This window comes from Bos indicus x Bos taurus, chromosome 20 (genome assembly GCF_003369695.1).
Source record: "Bos indicus x Bos taurus breed Angus x Brahman F1 hybrid chromosome 20, Bos_hybrid_MaternalHap_v2.0, whole genome shotgun sequence".
Lineage (NCBI taxonomy): Eukaryota > Metazoa > Chordata > Mammalia > Artiodactyla > Bovidae > Bos > Bos indicus x Bos taurus.
This window is the reverse complement of record NC_040095.1, coordinates 5,614,646-5,635,550: the sequence shown is the minus strand read 5'-3', so window position 1 is coordinate 5,635,550 and position 20,905 is coordinate 5,614,646. Positions and strand designations below refer to the sequence as shown.

The following is a 20,905-nucleotide window of genomic DNA, read 5'->3' as shown; positions in this document are numbered from 1 at the left end:
AGGCAAGAATACTGGAGGGGGTCACCATGCCCTCCTCCAGAGCATCTTCCCATCCCAGGGATTGAACCTAGGTCTCCCACATGCAGGCAGATTCTTTACCGTCTGAGCTACCAGGGAAGCCCAAGAATACTGGAATGGGTAGCCTTTCCCTTCTCAAGTGACTAAGCACAGCACATCACATCCCTTTTCCTGGGGATCTTCCTGATCCAGGAATCAAACTGGGGTCTCCTGCATTGCAGGCAGATTCTTTACCAGCTAAGCTACCAGGGAAACCCTCTAGAGATGGCTGTGTGGCCTCCATAGGCTAGCTGTTTCTATTAGAAACTCACAATATTCTGGGAAGGGCCAAATGAAATATGCTGGTGTTTTGTGAACTTAAAAGATACTCTATAAATTGTAATCATTAAAAATTGTTGGGATAGTACTAGAAAAACTGGCAGGTTATGAAATGTATAGAATATTTAGATGTCTGACCATTTTAAAAAATATTTACAAACTGGGAATTATAGTTTCTTCTCCCAATTCTTCATGTTATATGTGTGTATATGCCTAATGTGTGCATGTATATATAAACATATTATAATACAACTCAGTGTCTATTTCTAAGCTTAGTAAATTTCCTGGTCAATGTGCTATGTAACCCATAAAACTTGGGGCAATAATTGCCTTTGCCTTTTATGCTAGACAGCATTCTAAGATAGTCCCCAAATTTCCCAGCCTATCCCCACCCCCATATAATCTCCTTCCTCAACAGTGTGGACAGGACCCATGAATATTATGGCACAGTCACTCCCATGAGTATGTTATGCCATCTAAAACTCCATCAGAGCAGACTGGAGAGAGATGCTCCTTCTGGCCTTCAAGTAAGTCAACATGTTGGAGAGGGCTATGTAGCCAATGCCTGAGGGTGGACTCTAGGAGCTGAAAATGACCCGGGCCGATAGTAAGGTCATGCAAGAAAATGGCACTTCAGTCCTACAACCACAAGTAACTGAATTCTGCCAATAACTGGCATGAGCTTGGAATAGGGCCCCAAGCATCAGGTAAAATGCAGCCCAGCTGAAACCTTGACTTCAGAACTGTGAGACCCTCCTGAGCAGACAACCCACCTAAATTGTGACTGGACTTCTGACCTATAAAAACCTGTGAGGTTTCTGACCTGTGAGGTGTTAAATTTGTATTGTTTTGAAGTACTAAAGCTTTGGTAACTGGTTACATAAAAACAGAAAAACCAAAATTCCTCCCCACATTATCAAGTCCATCTCAACAATCTCTTAACTAGACTTATTCATTTCTAGATCCTTAGCCATCAGACTCATCTCAAGCATCACACATCAAATGTCAAGAAGTATTTGCCACTTAGTCTTCTCCTCTGCCCTTCTATTTTATAGACATCTTTCTCAAAACTTCTCAAAGAGTTCTAGACCATATATATCATTCCATTTAATTTAAAAGACCTCACGCAGCAGTCAATATGTTGAGACAGGAACAAAGCTAAACAAATATTACTGCTGAAATAAGACAATGAATAACCATTACAGGCATATCATTCTGCTATAAATGCCATAATAAATATTTTGTGGTTGTTTCTCTAGTATCCATTCCCTTCTTCAATCAAAAGCCCCTAGTCCTCCTTTTAAGAGCCCTGTCCTATGTAACAGCCACGTGGTTTGGTGGAATTGTTGCCTTCCTTGAGGGCAGGGATGGTCCCTAATTAAGTTAGGCCAATCAGAACATACTGTTCTATTGATCACAAAATTTGATTGACTCAGAGATGCACATGTTACCCAATTTGGATCAAAGTATATGAGACGGTTGGGAACACGGAGCCAATGGAGTCTATTCAATGGGGTTCCAGACCGGGCAATGGAGCAGGTAAATGAGCTCAACAAGAAGGGCAACGAGGCCCTGAGAGCTGGCAACACTGACGATGCGCTACAGTGCTACTCTGAAGCCATTAAGTTAGACCCCCAGAACCATGTGCTCCACAGCAATCGCTCAGCAACCTATGCCAAGAAAGGAGACTACCAGAAGGCTTATGAGGACAGCTGCAAAACCACTGACCTAAAGCCTGACTGGGGCAAGGGCTATTCACGAAAAGCAGCAGCTCTTGAATTCTTAAACCGATTTGAAGAAGCCAAGCAAACCTATGAGGAGGGTTTAAAACATGAAGCAAACAATCCTCAGTTCAAAGAAAGTTTACAGAATATGGAGGCCCGGTTGGCAGAAAGGAAATTCATGAACCATTTCAACATGCCTAATCTATACCAGAAGTTGGAGAGTGGTCCCAGGACCAAGACTCTGCTTGCAGATCCTACCTACCGGGAACTGATCGAGCAGCTGCAGAACAAGCCCTCCAACCTGGGCACGAAACTGCAAGATCCCTAGATCATGACTACTCTTAGCATCCTGCTCGGAGTTAATCTGGGCAGTATGGATGAAGAGGAGGAAGTTGCAACACCTCTGCCACCACCTCCCCCCAAAAAGGAGACAAAACCAGAGCCAATGGAAGAAGATCTTCCAGAGAATAAGAAGCAGACGCTGAAAGAAAAAGAGCTGGGGAATGAAGCCTATAAGAAGAAGGTCTTTGACACAGCCTTGAAGCGCTACGACAGAGCCAAGGACCTGGATCCCACCAACATGACTCACATAACCCACCAAGCAGCCATGTACTTCGAGAAGGGTGACTATGGTCAATGCTGGGAGCTTAGTGAGGAGGCCATTGAAGTGGGGCGACAAAACCGAGAAGACTACCGACAGATTGCCAAAGCTTATGCACTAATTGGCAACTCTTATTTCAAAGAAGAAAAGTACAAGGATGCCATCCATTTCTATAACAAGTCTCTGGCAGAGCACCGAACCCCAGATGTGGTCAAGAAATGCCAAAAGGCAGAGAAAATCTTGAAGGAGCAAGAGCGGCTGGCCTACATAAATCCTGACCTGGCCTTGGAGGAGAAGAACAAAGGCAATGAGTGTTTTCAGAAAGGGGACTACTCCCAGGCCATGAAGCACTACAGAGAAGCCATCAAACGGAACCCCAAAGATGCCAAACTGTACAGCAACCGAGCTGCCTGCTACATCAAGCTCCTGGAGTTCCAGCTGGCGCTTAAGGACTGTGAGGAGTGGAGCCAACCTTTATCAAGGGTTATACCCGGAAAGCCACCACCCTGGAGGTGATGAAGGACTACACGAAAGCCATGGCTGTCTACCAGAAAGCACTCGACCTGGACTCCAACTGTAAGGAGGCCACAGATGGTTACCAGCGCTGCATGATGGCCCAGTACAACCAACACGACAGCCCTGAAGATGTGAAGCGGTGGGCCATGGCCAACCCGGAGGTGTAGCAAATAATGAGTGACCCAGAAATGTGGCTCATCCTGGAACAGATGCAGAAGGACCCGCAGGCACTCAGCGAACACTTAAAGAATCCTGGGATAGCACAGAAAATCCAGAAGCTGATGGATGTGAGTCTAATAGCCATCCGGTGATGACTTGCTCATCATCCCCTTCCCTTCGCCCTCATGTGGAAAGAGGAGCTGGGACCGCGCCAGGCAGCACGGAGCAGAAGGAAGAGAAGGGGAGACAAGCGAACAGCATATCTATATGTTTATACAGACCTACATGGAAGATTCAGAGACTTACACTCGTGTATTCGTGCAGCTGCTGCCTCTGGGCCCTCCCAGCACACACATGGCCCTTCCCCTGCCCCCCAGTCGCTGTCTCAGCTGCTCTCCCGTAGTTGGTTATTTTTTATTTGGGGCAGTGGGCTTGTATGGGGAGGGGAGGGTGTTCTTCCCAACCTCAGGTCCCAACTGTCTTCATTCACATTGTTAACTCCACGTCCTCTTCTCCAATAAAACAAGCCAGTCAGGTGTCGTTACATAAAAAAAATGGATATGAGGCAATACTGACTGGAAACTTGGGGGAAGATGCCTCCTTGCTCTTTACGAGTGCTCCTTAAAGAGCACGGTCTTCCTCTGGACTGTATAGTGAGGACCTCATTCTGAAACTGTTGATGCATTTGTTGCTACTATGAGGAGGAGCCAGGATGAGGTCAAAGGCAGCATATAAAAGAGGACAGAGTCAAGAGGAACCCGGAGAAATGGATGTGAGCCCTGATGACACCCTGCCCTCTGGATCATACCTTGCCTGAAACCAGACCCACACTGAACCCTGCAGTCATGGGGCAGGGGTGGAGGAGTCAAATCTTACTCTTTGGGCCTTAATCCAATTTATGCTGGGTTTTCTGATATTTGATGTGAAAAGCTTTCTATCTGATACAAGTGTGTTCCAAGAAAAATGAACTGAAAAGCTATTAGAATTTAGTAAGATAGCCATGTACTAAAATCATAACAAAAGCAATAGATTCTTGGCACCAGCAAAAAAAAAAAAAATCACCTCAGAATATGATGGATCCACCCAAAGATACATACAAAAATGTTCACAACCACTTTTTTTCATGATAGCCCAAACTGAGAACAACTCAAATGTCTATTAACAGGAGAATGGATAAATTGTGGTTTACTCATAAGATGGAATGTTAAACAGCAATGCTATACACATGGGTGAATCTCACAGGCATTACATTGAACTGAAGGAATCTGATGCAAAACATTTTTTTATATCCTGCGTGATTTCATTTATATCAAGTTCAACATAAATGAAATAATTTTTATATGATCTTCTACTGCTTCTAAGTCGCTTCAGTCGTGTCCGACTCTATGCGACCCCATAGACGGCAGCCCACCAGGCTCCCCTGTCCCTGGGATTCTTCAGGCAAGAACACTGGAGTGGGTTGCCATTTCCTTCTCCAATGCATGAAAGTGAAACGTGAAAGTGAAATCAGTCAGTCGTGCCCGACTCTTAGCAATCCCATGGACTGCAGCCTACCAGGCTCCTCTGTCCATGAGACTTTCCAGGCAAGAGTACTGGAGTGGGTGCCACTGCCTTCTCCATTATATGATCAAAACAGATATATATATACTATATATGTATACTATATATAGTATATACATATATAATACTATATGTATATATAGTATCCCAACTACCATTTACAGTAATAGGAGGGATACTGAGTTTAGTAGAGTCAGGGTCATAGCCCTCCACGTCCTGCTTTGCCCTGAACACCTAAGCGATGTTGCTTATGCTCTGAATGAGTTTCTAATGAAAACACTTCTTTTGACTTCAGAATACTTCCCAAACTGCCAGGTTCAAACTAGGCCAACAGACAAGGGGGCCCCTGACCCCATGCCCATCCTCAGTCATCTGCTCCTGCCTTTAGCTAAGCCATACTTTCTCCAAAAGCAGCCCAGCTAATATTTTACCTTTGCCCCAAGGAAATATTAGCTTATTAGAACCCCTTCTCCACATCAAAAGCAGGTCTTTGCCTGTTTGCCTGGAACAAATGGGCAGTCCTCTGGACTGGTCTTTTTCAACCTCTCAGTTATATTTGACAGGCTTGCTCACTCACTCCTCCATAAAGGTCCTCCTCCCAGGACCATGGTCCTCTTCCTGCTCACTGACCATCCCTCCTCAGTTTCCTCCTCAAGTCTCACCCACTCTGCTTAACCTCTCAGCATTAGAATCTCTCAGGGTTAGGTCATGGGATACTTCTTTCCTACAAATTCCTTCTGAAGGTTCTTACTCCTATCACTTCAAGCTCCATCTTTATTCTCCTAAGTCTCAGATTTACACCTCCAGTTCAGACCCTATTCAGCATTCAGATTACCCTGCTGGATGTTTGCCCTTGGACAGACACACCTGAATTTATCGCGTCCACAGCAAAGCTCTTGGGTTCCCTGACTCACCTTCCCCAGCCATCTTGCCCTTGACATTCTCTTCCTTGTGTAATCCCTAGCTAAGAAAAATAGCAGCATGATAAGCCATGGTTATGTCAAGTCATACACAGGAGTCCCTCATGATCCCTCCCTTCCCTTCAGTCTCCAGATCCATCCCACCACCACTAGTCTCCGCTTCCTCAAAACTTTCTCTCAAATAAACCCATTTGTCCAGTTATACTTCCCTAGTCCAGAGCACCATCCTCTCTCCACGAACATTTGCTCCGACCATCTTCCTTGCTTCCATCCTTGCCTCCCAAAATCCAAATAAAAAGAGCTTTCTAGACTAAGAGAGCATCAGCCAGCAAACATTCAGAAGACATCCAGGAGGCTGGACCTGGGAGGACCACAAAGACGTAGTTTTTTTTTAATATAAATTTATTTAATTGGAGGTTAATTACTTTACAGTATTGTATTGGTTTTGCCATACATCAACATGAATCTGCCACGGGTGTACACATGTTCCCCATCCTGAACCCCCCTCCCACCTCCCTCCCCATACCATCCCTCTGGGTCATCCCAGTGCACCAGCTCCAAGCATCCAGTATCATGCATTGAACCTGGACTGGCGATTTGTTTCATATATGATATTATACATGTTTCAATGCCATTCTCCCAAATCAGTGGACTGGGAACAGAGCGGGTGAAGTGAGGGGTAAGCCGAGGCTCTGCATGCCTTGCCTCACATATTAAAGATGAACTCGAGAGCAGTGAGGAGCTAAGGAAGGTTTATAAACCAGAGAATGGCTTTCCAGGCAGGCATTACAATTAGAGGAGAAGCCTCTGGCACAATGGAGATACACTGGAGAGATGCAGAGAGCAAGAAAAAACAGCCCTACAGTTACTGGAACCAACCAGCTATTGGGCATGTGATGAAGCATGGTGTGCTGTTCCCATGGACTGCCGCCAGAACAGATCCTTTCTATAAAAGGAGACATAGTAACAGTGACTTTTTTTAGTACTATGAAGGAGAAAGCATAAGAAATGTTAGCCAATCATTATTAATTGTACCTTGGAGGAATCAGCTTGCTTATGCAAAGAAAGAGAGAAGAGAGAAAACAAATTTGGTAAAAAGGTTCTATTTTCTGCAGTTGAAAAAAAAATGGAGCAAAATGGAGCTCTGAGCTGCTTGATTAATAACTGAAATGTAATGAAAAAGTGGGGAGGAGGGAGGAAAAATTCTTTCTACTTGTTTTTATTAAAAGTAGGGTTTTATAGATACTTGGAAGAATGAAACTCCTGGTTTTCAAATATCGTTTTGAATTTAGGCAAAGAAATAAATTTGTTTTCTTCTCATATCAATACATCAGCCCCTATTGTTCTGTTGGCAGTTGATATGAAAAACATAATTTAACATAATTGGCATTGTGAAAATGGGATACATTATTCATCCCAAAAGGACCCCTTGTCTGGATATATTCCCCCTTCGCTGGCAAGGCCAGATAATACATGGTGGTTCAGATGGCGCAAAGTACAGATCATAAAAATTTAAAATACTACTTCCCAGGATTATCAATAGTGAAGAGGTTCCCACATGAAGAGGCCCCAGGATTGGCAGGAACAATAAATAAAAGTGCAGAAGTGCTGACAAGGAGCATAATTGTATTTTTACGAGCTGGACTGGCACAGGCCAGAAATAGATCTAAGCTGTACTTTCAGCTCATTCTTGCAGCAAAGAGAGAAGTTAGAGCAGGACAATGAACCTGCCTCTGAGCACTTCCTGTGTGCCAGACACAGTGCTACTCATGTGTACTCATAAAGTCTCACACACCCACTCCCCCGCTTATAGATTCTCTCTGACCTTCACGTCTCTCCTTTAAGATCATTATTATGCCCATCTTTCAGATGAGGAAATTTAGCCTCAGAGACTTCAGTCACTTGCCTGTGATCAAATGACAGGTAAGTGGTTGAGCTGGTATTCAAACTGAAGAACATGATGCTCTTTTCTATAATTTTTAAGGTACCTGCTATGTGCCTGGCACTGTACCAAAAGCTTTACATCCTGTATCTCAGACAATCCTTTCAATCACTTTGAGGAAGGAGAGAGTACCCCCATTTTACAAGAGCCAGAGTCTCGGGGAGCAGAAATGACGGCACAACCTCACGTAACCACTAATGGGCTGACTCAAGGCTTGAGCCTGGGCTTCTGGCTCAAATCAATTGCCACTAGTAAGGCCATCATTCAAAAATCATAGCACTCAAACTCTGATCCTGTGGCACCTGATGCTCTATAAATGCTATTGAATGAATGCCCTAATGAGTGAATCCTGCACCTAAAGAGACAAGGTGAAGCTACCCCAATGGGGCCTGGGTACAGAGCTGGGAACCTTCTCCCATTTACCACCTCACTCCTCAACTCACACTCCATCTCTTTGGGTCTGAGTCTCTCCCTGGGCCCTTGAAGTTTGGTACTAGGCCCAGAACACAAGTAAGATATCAGTGTTCAAAGAACATTAGTGGTAGTATTGTCCAATCCCACCGATCCACAGATGGGAACATGGGAGCCCAGAAAGGGGGAGGGATTTGCTTGAGGTCACACAGCAAAGACTGCAGTATGGACCTGCTGCCTCCCAGTCCAGGGCTCTGTCTGTGGGCTCAAATCTCTTTTCCTTGCTGGGCCTTTGACTTCTCAGGGTAGAATTGAATATTGGCCTGGAAGGCCACATATGGATGGGCTAGCCCAGTAAGTCTATGACTCTTCAACTGTGACAAGGCATATAGCTGGGGAAGATGAGGGACTCTTCATTGGTCCTACAGGGACTGCCAACTCCTGCTCTGAGCAGAGGCTAGTTGCCTGGGCTGGAGTCTCTACAGCCATCCAGACCCATCCTCTACAGGGCAGAAGCTCAGCCCCCCTCACTGTTCAACCTTTCTTGCACCCCTGGGCACTCCAGGAAAAATGATCCTGACTATGGGACTGAATTGATGATGATTGTAACACCAATTGTAACAACAACCTTGCATTAAGCACCTACCCTGTGCCAGGTATTGTGATAGACATTTGACATGCATTTTCTCATTTGACCCTTTAAACACTTCTTAAAGGAAGATACTATGGTCCTCAATTTAACAAGAAAACAGAGGGGCAGAGTTAATTAGTAAACTTGCCCAGGGTCACACAGCAAGTAGGTGGTAGAATTAGGATTCGAATTCCAACTGCATTGTTACAATGCATGTGTCTCTGTTTAGGCCACCCTTTGCTTGCAGGGGCACTGGCTCACTAGCTCGCTGTCTCTCTGTGCATGAACATAAGCAAGTAAGGCACTTCAGCTCTCCGAGATTGCTTCACCATCTGTGAAATGGAAGTGATTTATTAAAAAATACATAAAATTTGATATATCCTCATGGTAAATAAAATAAGTATGAAACTTGTAGAATTATATATATATATACATACATACAGTCTTCAAATGGGCCCCAACCACCCCATCCATAGTCCCTAACCATTCGATGGTTTTTTGTGTGTCTTTTCAAGACTGTTTTATGAGTTATAAGAATGAAACATACACCCGTATTTCCACAAATGGGGCTCCATGACACATTCTTCAAAGTTGTTTTAAAGGAACAATGTGTCTGTTGCTTTTTCCACATTAGCACAAACACAAGCAAATCTGTCTCATCCTTATAACAATTGCTTACTTTTCCACATCCATGCACTATGGTTTATTTAACCACTTCAATCTCATAGAACATTTGTTTAACCACTCCAATCTCCACATACATATATGGCTTTGCAGATTTGAAAAATATATCCATAGGATAAATTTCTGCTGCCAGTAGCAACATACCAATCAAATGGGATATACAGTTCTAATTTATAAGCAATGTCCAAATACCCTCTAAAAACCACTGCATCAAATTATATAACCAACCGGAGTGCAACAAGAAGATCTGCTTTCCCCTAGCGTTAGCAACACCAGGCATTATCACTTTATTTATTTATTTTTTTTGCCAATCAGATATGTAAAATGTTATGTTCCATTTAAAATTATTATGTTTTAAATTATAGAGAATTTTCAACCTGCTTATTGGTCACTTTCTGTCTGTTTGTTGGAATCACCTAGTCAGAGCCTTTGCCCCAATTTGGGGTGATGCACAGTCTGCCTCTTGTGAGCCCCTGAAGAGCAGAACAAGGGGGCTCTATCAGCTTGGAATCTGCAGGGATGTGCATTTTCTGCTTCCCAGGGAAAGGCTGCTGGTTCTCTGATCCTGTGTATCAGGGAGAAAAATAAATCCTCTGGTGAAGCCACTACAAAGACCAAGAAGGCATGCAGGACTCAGTGACAGGAGCAGTGTCTCCTTTGCTCCTTTCTTTCCAGATCTGCCCCATCGAACCCTGAACCTCCACCATTGAAACCCCATCCTTCTCAGCAAGTTTTACTTTTATAGTCATCCTCCAGAAATGTCACTTTGGGGAGACACAGTCTGAATATCCAAGGAGAGGAAGGAAACTGTCAATGAGCCCCATGTTTGAGTCATTAGACAATTTTGACTTGTTTCCTCACAGTAACCCTGTTAGGTAGCGATTATGCTCATTTCACAGAAAGAAACAAAAGGGCCCAGAGACACCAAGCAACATGCCTAAAGCCACACAGTACATGAATAGTTTAGCTGAGGTTTGCATAAAGTCTCTAGGACAACAGAGCACACGTGGTCTACCACACAAAATGTGAAACGTGCCAAACATTAATAACTGATCTTTTAAGGCCTGCATTCCTTTCCTCCCACAGGCAGGTGAGCCAGCCTCCTGTGGGACGTGTAAAGATTAGTAATCAGGAGAAAGGAAAGGAACAAACTGCCTAGAGCCTCACAGCTGGCTTTGCTGAATACATGATTCATCTGGGCCTTTGCCAAGGAGCATTGTGCCTACCTGGCTTGCTTTCAGGGGAATAACCATCCTTTAGCTGGCATTTCCCAGACTCCTGGGTGCAGATCTTGGTTGCACCGTTTTCTTTTGGTGTGTCCTAGGATAGTATTTTACTTCTCTGAGCCTGTTTTCATATGGACATAGTGGTCATGACCTCATAGAGGAATTGTGCAGTTATCTGGGTTATCGTGGTCACTTAAATAAACCAAAGGCACATTCTGGAGTTTGGTATCTACAGACTGATGTCCCAACTTCTCAAGAGCTTGCTCCCATGGCCTGGAGGGAGCTACCAAACTGCATAGATTTAAATGGATTAGCTAAGCCTACCTTTACACTAGGCAAGGGGCCAGGGGTCTCATTCAGCCATCATTTCCGATTTCCCACCATATGCCAGAACCAAGGCTGCAAAGATGAGACAGAGCCAGGACCCTCAGGCCTAGTGGGAAAAGCTCCTCAGGGCTGACCCAGCACTGCCATAATCAATCCGTCCATCTCCCCATTTCTGTGCCGATCACAAACACAGCAGAGACTTTCTAGTTGATGTCCTGCCCGCCACTCTTCTCTTCCCCGACTCATGGAAGGGAGGGTGCAGCTAGAAACCCAGTAGCCTCTATTTGGGGGAAATTTCTCTGGTGCTGCCTCGTTTGGAAGATGGATTGGAAGAAAGGGGGAAGAAGAGACCAGGCCGTTGGGTAGCCCACAGCAGCCAGAGTAATCTTCCTAAAATAGAAATCTGATTCTGTTACTCGACTTCTTTAAACGCCTTCCGAAAACGTACCACGTGAACTGGCGGCCACTCCACCTCGCGTGCCAGGCCGACCCCGCTCACGCACCCAGCAGCTCGACCTCCTGACTGTCCTCCTCCTCCTCTCGGCACCTCGCGTGCCACGTCGACCCCACTCACGCACGCAGGCAACTCGACCTCCTGACTGTCCTTCTCCTCTCGGGGCTTGTCCATATGCTTACCCCTCTGCCTCTACCCCCCTCACCGCCCCCCCCACCCCACCACCCTCCAGCTCTCAGCCAGGGATGCTTCTTCAGAAGGACCTTCCCTGACCACTGTTCCACCATAATTAAGCCCTCTTAAGTCTTAGCCTTTACAATCTAGCACCTTACTCTTTCCTTGATAGCCCTTCTTGCAAGTTGCATCTCTGAACTTCTATTTGTGTGCTGGCCTGTTTGAAGACCCTCTTTCCCACTGGGACTAGAAGCTCCATGAAAGTATTGACCATACCTGACTTTTCCTGGCTGTGTATGTATAGCCTAACGTAGCGCCCAGCACATAGAAGGTGCCCCATAGAAATGCTGGATGAGTGAATGAAAGAATGAGTGAGTTCCTCCCAGCATAGTAAGTGTAACCTTAGCTATAATTATGAGTGGCCTGGGAGGGTGTCCAGGAGAGCTGCCATCTGAACTGGGTTTCAAGCTACCATGAGCACTGGCTTATCAGACAGGAAAAGGGACAAGCAGGGCATTCTGGGCAGAAGGAATGGCATGGGCAAGGAGGAGGGAGCAAGAAACACCCTGGAGAGTATGGAAAATTCCAGGGCTGGTTTTTCAACCTCAGCACTGTAGACATTTTGGGCAGGACAGTTCTTCAGGGGTGGCATTTTGTGCATTGTAGGGCATTTACCAGCATTCCTGGCCCAAAGCACCCCACCCCTTATTGTCACAACCAAAAAGTGTCTCCAGACACAGCCAAATGTCCCTCTAGCAGGGAGGGGAGTCACCCCCTGGTTGAGATCAATGGCTCAAGGTAGCTCTGCCATGCTGGTGTTTAAGGGACAAAGTGAGAAGTGGTAGGAATGGAAGCCAGTGGGGCAGGTGATGGAGGACCTGGAGTGTCAAGGTCAGGATTTGAGGACTGTACCCTGCAGGGAGGACTGTATCCTGCTGGGAGGACTGTACCCTGTGGGGAGGACTGTATCCTGTGGGGAGCACTAGAAATGCTTTCCAAGGGAGAAGGACTGATCACAGCTCTGGGGGCACTACCACAGGTGTGGTGTGGAGGACTGATCAGAGTGATAGAAGAGGTGGGGAAACAGGCATGAGGCCTCCTCTCCTAAGGTAGGCACAGCTTCTCCAGCACTGGGGAGGGAGGGAGCACTGGAGGCTGTGATGCTCTCTTTCTAGGATGGCCCCAGGCGTCACCTGCAGGCCCAAGAGAGCACAACAAGGAGCCTCGGCCAGGGATGAAGGGATGTAGAGTGTGAGGAAGCACTGCCTGGGGTGGGAAGTTTCTCGTTATTGAAGGCAGCAAGGTGCAGAAGGGGAAACCGAGGTATCAGGGGCACTGGGCTTCCAAACTCAGCTCTTCCACTCTCTCTGTGAAGCTTGGGCAAGTCTATTGATCCAAGCCTCAGTTTCTCCACCAGTGAAATGGGTGCACTAACACCCACCCCATAGGGTTGCTGGGAAGATTAACTGAAACCATAGCTGTGGATGCCCTGCATGGCCCATTTCTGGCCCAGAGCAAAGGCTTCAGACATACTCCTCCTCTCCACTTAGCCTCCAAAACCTTTCCCCCAGAAGCTCACATCCCATACTAAGAGTACTCAGTGGACAAGTCTAGAAATAATTGTCAGTATTACATGCCAAAGCACACTCTGTATTTTACATTTTCAGGAAGAAAACTCGTGATATTGGGGTCTAATATACACCTTTCTGATAACTTTTTAGCTTTAAACCCTCACCATCTGGCTGGACCCAATGAGAGAGCTGACAAATGTGTCAGAGCTCGCTTCACCTTCTCTAAAGCCCTGTAAGGTTGAGTGTTCCCTCTACCCACGAGGAGGCTGAGGCTGAGCCAGCTGGCCCCCTATTCCTGCTGAGGTGGAAGTTTCTAGAACAGCACTGCCTGGGCTCTGGATCCTCCAGGAGGCTTACCAACTCTCGGATTTGGGAAGTGACTTTACCACCATGCCTGAGTTTCATCATCTTTAAAAACTGGATTAAAGAAGCAACTCCTTTATTAGATCCTATTAACTACTGAAAGGATGAAAGAAAATTCTGTGTTTGTGTGTACGTGTGTACTTCTGACTTAAAATCTAGCAAAAGTAGCAAATGAAAATGATAATTATTATCTCTTATGGCTAGTTTTGTGCCAGGCACTGTATACATATGGTCAAATATAACACTGCTCCGACTATTAACGAAGTAGGTGTGATCCTCCTCACTTCACAGAGGACACTGAGGTCCACCTGGTATGAAGGCTCTGTTAAGGACACCTGCCAAAGTCTGTGAGGTGCCCCTGGGGATGTGTCCACTCAAGGATTTTCACCCTTCAGGATGCACTGATTTCCCTTTCCATGCCTGCAAGTCCACAGTGTACTTATCTTCAGGCTTTGGGACAGTTTTTTGGCACATCTGGACTGGCTTAGTTGTTATCAGGCACATTTCCTGTCTCAAGGAGAGAAAGCAGTCCTTGGAGGTGGGAAATGGGGTGAGGAGGAAGGGGTGACAGAGACCATGATGTCTCTGGATGGCCCGCAGGTGTGTGTAGAGTTAAGGGGAGAGGTAACCTCACCAGTCCCTTTTCCTTGCATGCCTCTCAGGGACGTAAAGATTCTTGAGACTACAGGGGAAAGATTCTTCCTAAAACTTTGCAAAACTTTGAGTGAATATCCCCTCTGCTTGTCCTCAGTTTCCACTAAATCTGTGATCAAATTCCAGCATTGCCACTTACTCCTCTGTGAGTTTGGATAAATCACCAAATTTCTCTGATCCTCCTCCACCTTTTGCCTGCAAACCGTGGATGGATGTATAACCCCCCAGTAATGTGCATCTAGCACAGTGGTTCTCAACTTTGGCGGCACACAGGAGTCTACCTGGGAAGGTTTAATTAATAGTGATGCTTGGGTCTCACCCCCCAGAGATTCTGATACAATTGTTCTGGGGTGTGGCCTAGGTATCAAGATTTTCCAAGGTTCCCCAGTTAACTCTAATATACAGTCACAAACTGAGAACCTCTGCTATACAGGTAACCAATACCCAATTCATATTACTCCTTCACAGTAACAGTGTTAACTGCCTGTTAGCAAATTTTATTTTCAAAGGGCCTTATCAGTTTCTCAGGATGGCTCAGTGATTCTTTATTTCTGGAACCCCTATGCATATTTTCATATTGACAACCTCTGCACTTTCAAAACAGATGACTCAACCCTCAGCCAATCAGCCAGGCCCTTTATCTAGCTTTGACTTCTCTTCTGTTCATTGGATACAGCCAATTGGTTAAGACACACAATGCCCTCCTGGAGATGCCAATGAGAAAATCAAACAAATGGAATGATCCATTGTTCACTCTTCAGCTAGGGAACTTCATCATTTGCCTCCTAATCTATCTCTTATGGCATGCAAAAGCTCACATTATAAAACCCCAAGTTCTCTCAGAGGGATCTTAATATCACTTCTCCCACCTGTGCTCATAGGATAACTCCCCCACTTTTGTATAAATGCTCACCTCCATTCTTCATGGACTACTCCCATGTCAGGAGATGTGCCATCAGCCAGTCACTCATTTCCAGCCACGCCTCCCCAAAAAACACTCTATTCCAGTCATGCTATTTTCCAAAAGCTCTCCATGCTTTGCACATTTGTGCCCTTTGCCTTAGATGCCTTTCCCTCCAATGGCCTACCTGGGAGGATTTTACTCACCTTTAAAAACCAATTTCAAATGTTCCCCTCTGCAGCTGACCTAACCTGTCCTCCCAGTTCCCTCTCTGCCACAACAGAATTTAGCTGTTTCCACCCCAGTGATCTCACAATCTTTGTAACGCTCAGGCATTGCATTTACCATGATGCTTTATATTAAGTCTTATATTGATGAGGGATTTTGTAATGTGTGTTTTTATAACCAACTTCCAGGGTAGGAACATGGCTTTAGCAGATGCAAACTAAATGCTTATTGGACTGAATCCAATTCTCTGTCCTCCGATTTGTAGCACTCAATTTTTAAAAGACCTTCCTCAAATAATCAAGACCATTTTCTTTTTCTTCAAATCTAGAAGCTTATTAGTATTCATCCACTGTGATAAAACTTTTTAAAAGAAAGATTAATGTTTTTGCCTACATATGTGAACAAAAACATGAATAAGCACTTACCATAAATCTGAAACAACACAAGAGGTGTCATGTCTCTAGAAGGAATAACTACATTTTACAAGAAACGGAACGTATTTGGCTGGTAAGGGAATGAAAGGGTTTGAGGGAGGTGGGATTTTCTTGCTGCTTTATTTCCTGAGATGGGGGAGCACAGGGGCTGCTGATGAGGACCGGGGCACCTGCTTTACCTTTTCCGGAGCAGGCAGCTGTAAGTGATTAACCTCCAGGGGCGTGATGAGAGGGACGGTCTGGAAGCCGTCCTCAACCGACGGTGGTTTGGCTCCCTTCTCGCTGGGGTTACTGTTCAGCTTCACCATTCTGACGCCTTTCTTCCCAGACCTAAGACAAGCAGTAGAATTCTAGTTACAGTGGGGAGAGAGGCAGGAAAGAGAGGGCTGATGACAGAGAAGACAGCACTGCCCTCAACAGCTCCACTCTGGCGGCTTCAGTGTAGACATCAGTCATCGGTCTTCCGCTAGATTTCCTGACATGATCCCTATTATCCAGGAAAACTTCTTTAATCATCAAGAAATGCCACCTGCCTATGGCACTCACCAGCTTTCAAATTTGAGGAAACTCAAGGAAAATCCCAGTCTTATACACAAAATATACAACCTTAAAAATATAGCCAAGACACCAGAGCTAACATAATCACATAATCTCAGTGGAAAGCTAATTCTTAGTGAAAAAAATAAATCCTATTATTCTGGGTCATCCTGCAGTATGATAAATTTCACCTTACCATCTTGATAGCTATTTTATTATATTGTGTTTTCCCCCCATTAATCTCCCTAAAATACAATAAACACATTTAATGCCTCTGTGTAGTATACCCTTTTACACAATATGTAGGTTGTACAGGAGATACAATTTCTTAAAACAAAAAAGGACTGTCTTGAACCTGATCCTGTTATTCAGCCATGGAATGCCTCCATTTCCTCAATAGCAAAGGGCCATTTTTTTTTTTGTTTGTTTCCACGGAAAGTTAGCAACCCCCGAATTGCAAGATTGCCAACTAAATAAACAAATCACATTTATTTCTTTCCAGCTCCCTTGGAAGTCAAACGGTGTTCTCTCCCCACCCCCAGAAGCCCAGCACAACTGAATTTTTCTTGTCAATCCTGCTGATTGGAACGTTACTAGACAAAATAGGGTTGTTGTCGGGGTGAAAGGGATGGGCAAGGGTTGGAGGATACTGGGGAGTGGTTATAGCAAAAACAAATGCCTACTTACTGTGCAGCACTCTGGGGGTCAGAGCAGATTCAAACCAGTTTGAAGAGGAGGAGGGCGGCCAGGAGTCCTGCCTCCTCAGCCGGAGCTTGTGGTGCTGAAAGGACAGCGCCTTGCGTGCGTCTGGATGGGGAGCTTCTGAGAGCGAGGCGCCAGCGAGCGGGCTCCTGGCAGCTGTCTGCCGCTTGCTCGCTCGCTCGCTCGCGCCCCCTCCCACCGGGAAACGGGCTCCCACACCATCTGTCATCTGGCACCACCTGCTGTTTCTCATGCATGGCCACAACCACAGCATGGGACAAAATGGTTTCAAGAAAGTGGGAGGGATTCTGGCCATTTAAAAAAAAAAAGAAAGAAAGAAATTAATAGGCACTGTATTATTATACAAGCAACCCTTAAGCCTTTAGAAAAACTGGAGGAGGCTGCATATTCATTAGGTAAAGGGACCACTCCGAAGATTTTCCAGGACAATATTATGAAACACAAAATTGTTCAGGACTTAACACCGTGCTCTGACCTGTGTATGGAAAGAAGAACTAATATTTATTATCTACCATGCCTTGGGCCCTTTTCCGGGTTATTTCAGACTATTTCTTTCATTTGCAAATTGTGATTTCTAATAGTGCCTACATGATGGGGTTAGAGTGAAGTGTGAATGTGATAACTTGCAGAAAGCGTTTAGCTCAGAGCAAGGTGTATGACTAGCAGTGCATAAACATAAGCACCTTTTCTCACAATGCTGTGACCATGCAGGTCAGCTAAGGTCACAGAGCTAGCAGAGCACCAGGTATCTGAACCCTGATCCACTGTTGTCAAAATTTGTATGCAGTCCACGTTACAGAGATTCTAGGTTGGTGTCTGGAATCAGAGAGGGCAAAGTGCTGGAGTCAGTACTATGCAGTTCCGGCTGTGGGGACATTTTGAATTCCCTCTCCAAGCCTTCTTTATCTCTGATATGGGTATAATAACATCTCCCTTGCCAAGCGGTTGTGAATATGAGAAGATATTGCACTCAAGGAAGCCCCTTTCAGCTCAGGGACAGGGTTCTGAATGGTTGAACTGTTTCATCCCTGGAGATTGCTCTTACATGCCCTTTCAATCCTCTGAGGTCAAGACTGTTTCCACTAGTTCCTCCCAGACGTATCCACATCACCACTGGCCATTCATTCCCAGCTGCAATGCTGTTTATGATGTACTTCATAAGGTCTCGGTATAAGTAATAGCATCCTCTTTCACTGTCAAAAGTATCCCAGCTTGCACGATAAATTATTTGGTCACCTTGGCTGGTGTTCACATATGGAGCATAGCATACACTCTCCTAGTTAAAATGCCAGGAGAAGACACATATATTACCTGTACTGTTTAGGAATGAAGTGGGTGTGTGTATATGTGTGTGTGTGAGTGTGTGTTTGTGTATAGAAAAAGAGATGTTTATGAGACAATAGAGGCTATATTGCATTAGAGCTGAGTAGGACACTTCTATTAATAGAAGAATGCATACATATAAGAGGGAGGTATTCCAATAAATGTGAGCCCTCCCTTCCCTGCTTTTCCAAAGACCTGGGTGATTTTCAGGTGCAGGCACTAAGGGCAACCTAATGGAAGCAACTGTGAACACTTGTACTTGATCCTGTTACTGCTGCCTCCAAAGGAAAAGGGAAGTCCCCTTAACACAGCTTACGACAGAGTCACAAGCAGAAAACCACAGGACCTGAGAGTTTAGTAAGGTCCAGGATAAGGGCCTGCCTCGTGTAAAATCCAGGATTCTTGATATTTGAGGCCAGGAGAGAGGGTGCAGAAAGAAATGAGGGTCTGGAGTGATGTAGAGAAGCCCTTTGTTGGAGAATGATATGAGGGATATTTAATATAATGGACAATTATTCTCTTGTAGAGCCCTGGAAAAGATGTTTGACAATTGACAACAAAAATAATGACATTCTGTCATGAGGTTCTCCAAGTATGTATATGTAGATGTAGTATATAAGACAGTAAGTGAAGGGTAAAGGGGCCAATCTGATGGTATTATTTCTGTATTCCACTTGAAGTGGTAAAGTATTGATTCCAATTAAACTATAAAAATTTAATTATGCTTATTGTAACCCCTAGCATAACCAAAACATACCAAAAGGTGAAGTCCAAAATGTGACATATAAGTTTAAATGAAATACAAAAAAAAAAAAAAAAAAGTTCAAGTAGCCCAAAAAAAGGCAGGAAATTGAACACAGAGGTACTGGGTCAGGCTTTCGGCTTTCAGCTCAGAGGAGGTCACAGTGCAACTTTCTTCTCTCCTCCCACATCTGGGTTTATCTGACACCAGGTGCCTCTGTCATGCTGCCCAAGTTTGACCCCAATGAGATCAAAGTCATGAAACTTAGGTTCAACAGTGAAGAAGTCAGTACCACATCTTCCCGGACCCCCAAGATCATCCTTCTGGGTCTGTCTCAAAAAACAATGTTAGTGATGACATCACTTAGACAACTGGTTACTGAAGGGTCGAAGGATTACAGAGAAACTGACCTGACTCAAAAGAGACAGGTGAGATTAAATCTCAGCTCTGTCACTTGCTATATTTCTGATTTTAGGTAAAAGTTACCTAACCTCTCTATGCCTCAATGTCCTCATTGTAAATTGAGGGTACTAGCAATAATTCACAGGGTCATTATAAGGATTGGATAAGTATAATGACCCTGTGAATTATTGCTATATATATACATATATATTGCTATATATATACATATGTATGTATATATATGAAGAAAGCCTTCCTTGGTAGCTCAGATGGTAAAGCATCTGCCTACAATGTGGGAGACCCGGGTTCGATCCCTGGGTCGGGAAGATCCCCTGGAGAAGGAAATAGTAACCCACTCCAGTATTCATGCCTAGAGAATTCCATACACCAAGGAGCCTGCAGGGCTACAGTCTTTGGGGTCGCAAAAAGTCGGACACGACTGAGCGACTTCATTTTCACTTTCACTTTATATATATGGGCTTCCCTGGTGGCCCAGATGGTAAAGAATCTGCCTGCAATGCGGGAGGCCTGGGTTTGATCCCTGGGTTGGGAAAATCCCCTGGAGGAGGGCATGGCAACCCACTCCAGCATGCTTCCCTGGAGAATCGCCATGGACAGAGGAGCCTGGTGGGCTACAGTCCATGGGGTTGCGAAGAGTCAGACACGACTGAGCAACTAAACACACACACACACACACTGCACTGAACAATACCTATAAGTGAAAAACAAGTATTTATTATTATTATTCAATTATTAGATAATCATTTTCTATAATTAGCTTTCAGGGCTTTTTTAGTTTTATAACCTATCAATTTATTTTTAAAAATTATTTTCTTATTCTTTACTTCCTTATTTTTGTCCCATTTTTCTGTTTTGAGCTTCCCCAGATATCTAGTTTTGATTTGCTTTCTGTTTTATAATGAATGAAATTAATGCTACTACTTTAATGTATCTCTGATTAGTGATGCTTTTTATTATCCTCCTTCAAATAGTGTATAACTGAGTATTTGCTTCTTTGACTCAAGTCATTCAGTAATAGAGTTTTGTTTCATAAAATGAAAAAAAAATTTTTTTTAAATGCTTGACTTTCATGGTTGCTAATTTATATCTCTTGAGACTAGTTTCTAGTTTCATTGCATGTAGTCCAAGACTGTTTTCTGTATATTTTCTGCTTTGGGGAGTGTATTAAATTTTCTTTGTAGCCTAAAATATGAACTATTTCAGCTAAAATCCTCTGAGCATAAGGAAAGAAATAATATTCTATATGTGTGGACTGTGTGGAAAGTCACTCAGTCGTGTCCAACTCTGCGACCCCATGGACTGTAGCCTATCAGGCTACTCCGTCCATGGGATTTTCCAGGC

General features: G+C 44.5%; 1 protein-coding gene and 1 pseudogene across 1 annotated transcript in view; one reads left to right on the top strand and one right to left on the bottom strand.

Moving 5' to 3' along the window:
• The window catches only part of NSG2 (neuronal vesicle trafficking associated 2), a 71,604-nt gene extending 54,392 nt beyond the window's left edge, over window positions 1-17,212 (bottom strand). Inside the window, exons 1-2 of the mRNA XM_027520112.1 lie at window positions 17,041-17,212; window positions 15,996-16,146 (exon numbers count right to left, since the gene is read on the bottom strand). Coding sequence (XP_027375913.1) covers window positions 15,996-16,124 — 129 coding nt within the window. The 5' untranslated portion in view covers window positions 16,125-16,146; window positions 17,041-17,212. The remainder of the gene's footprint in view (window positions 1-15,995; window positions 16,147-17,040) is intronic.
• Window positions 654-3,870, top strand: LOC113878928 (annotated as a pseudogene).
• Window positions 17,213-20,905: the final 3,693 nt, after the last annotated feature.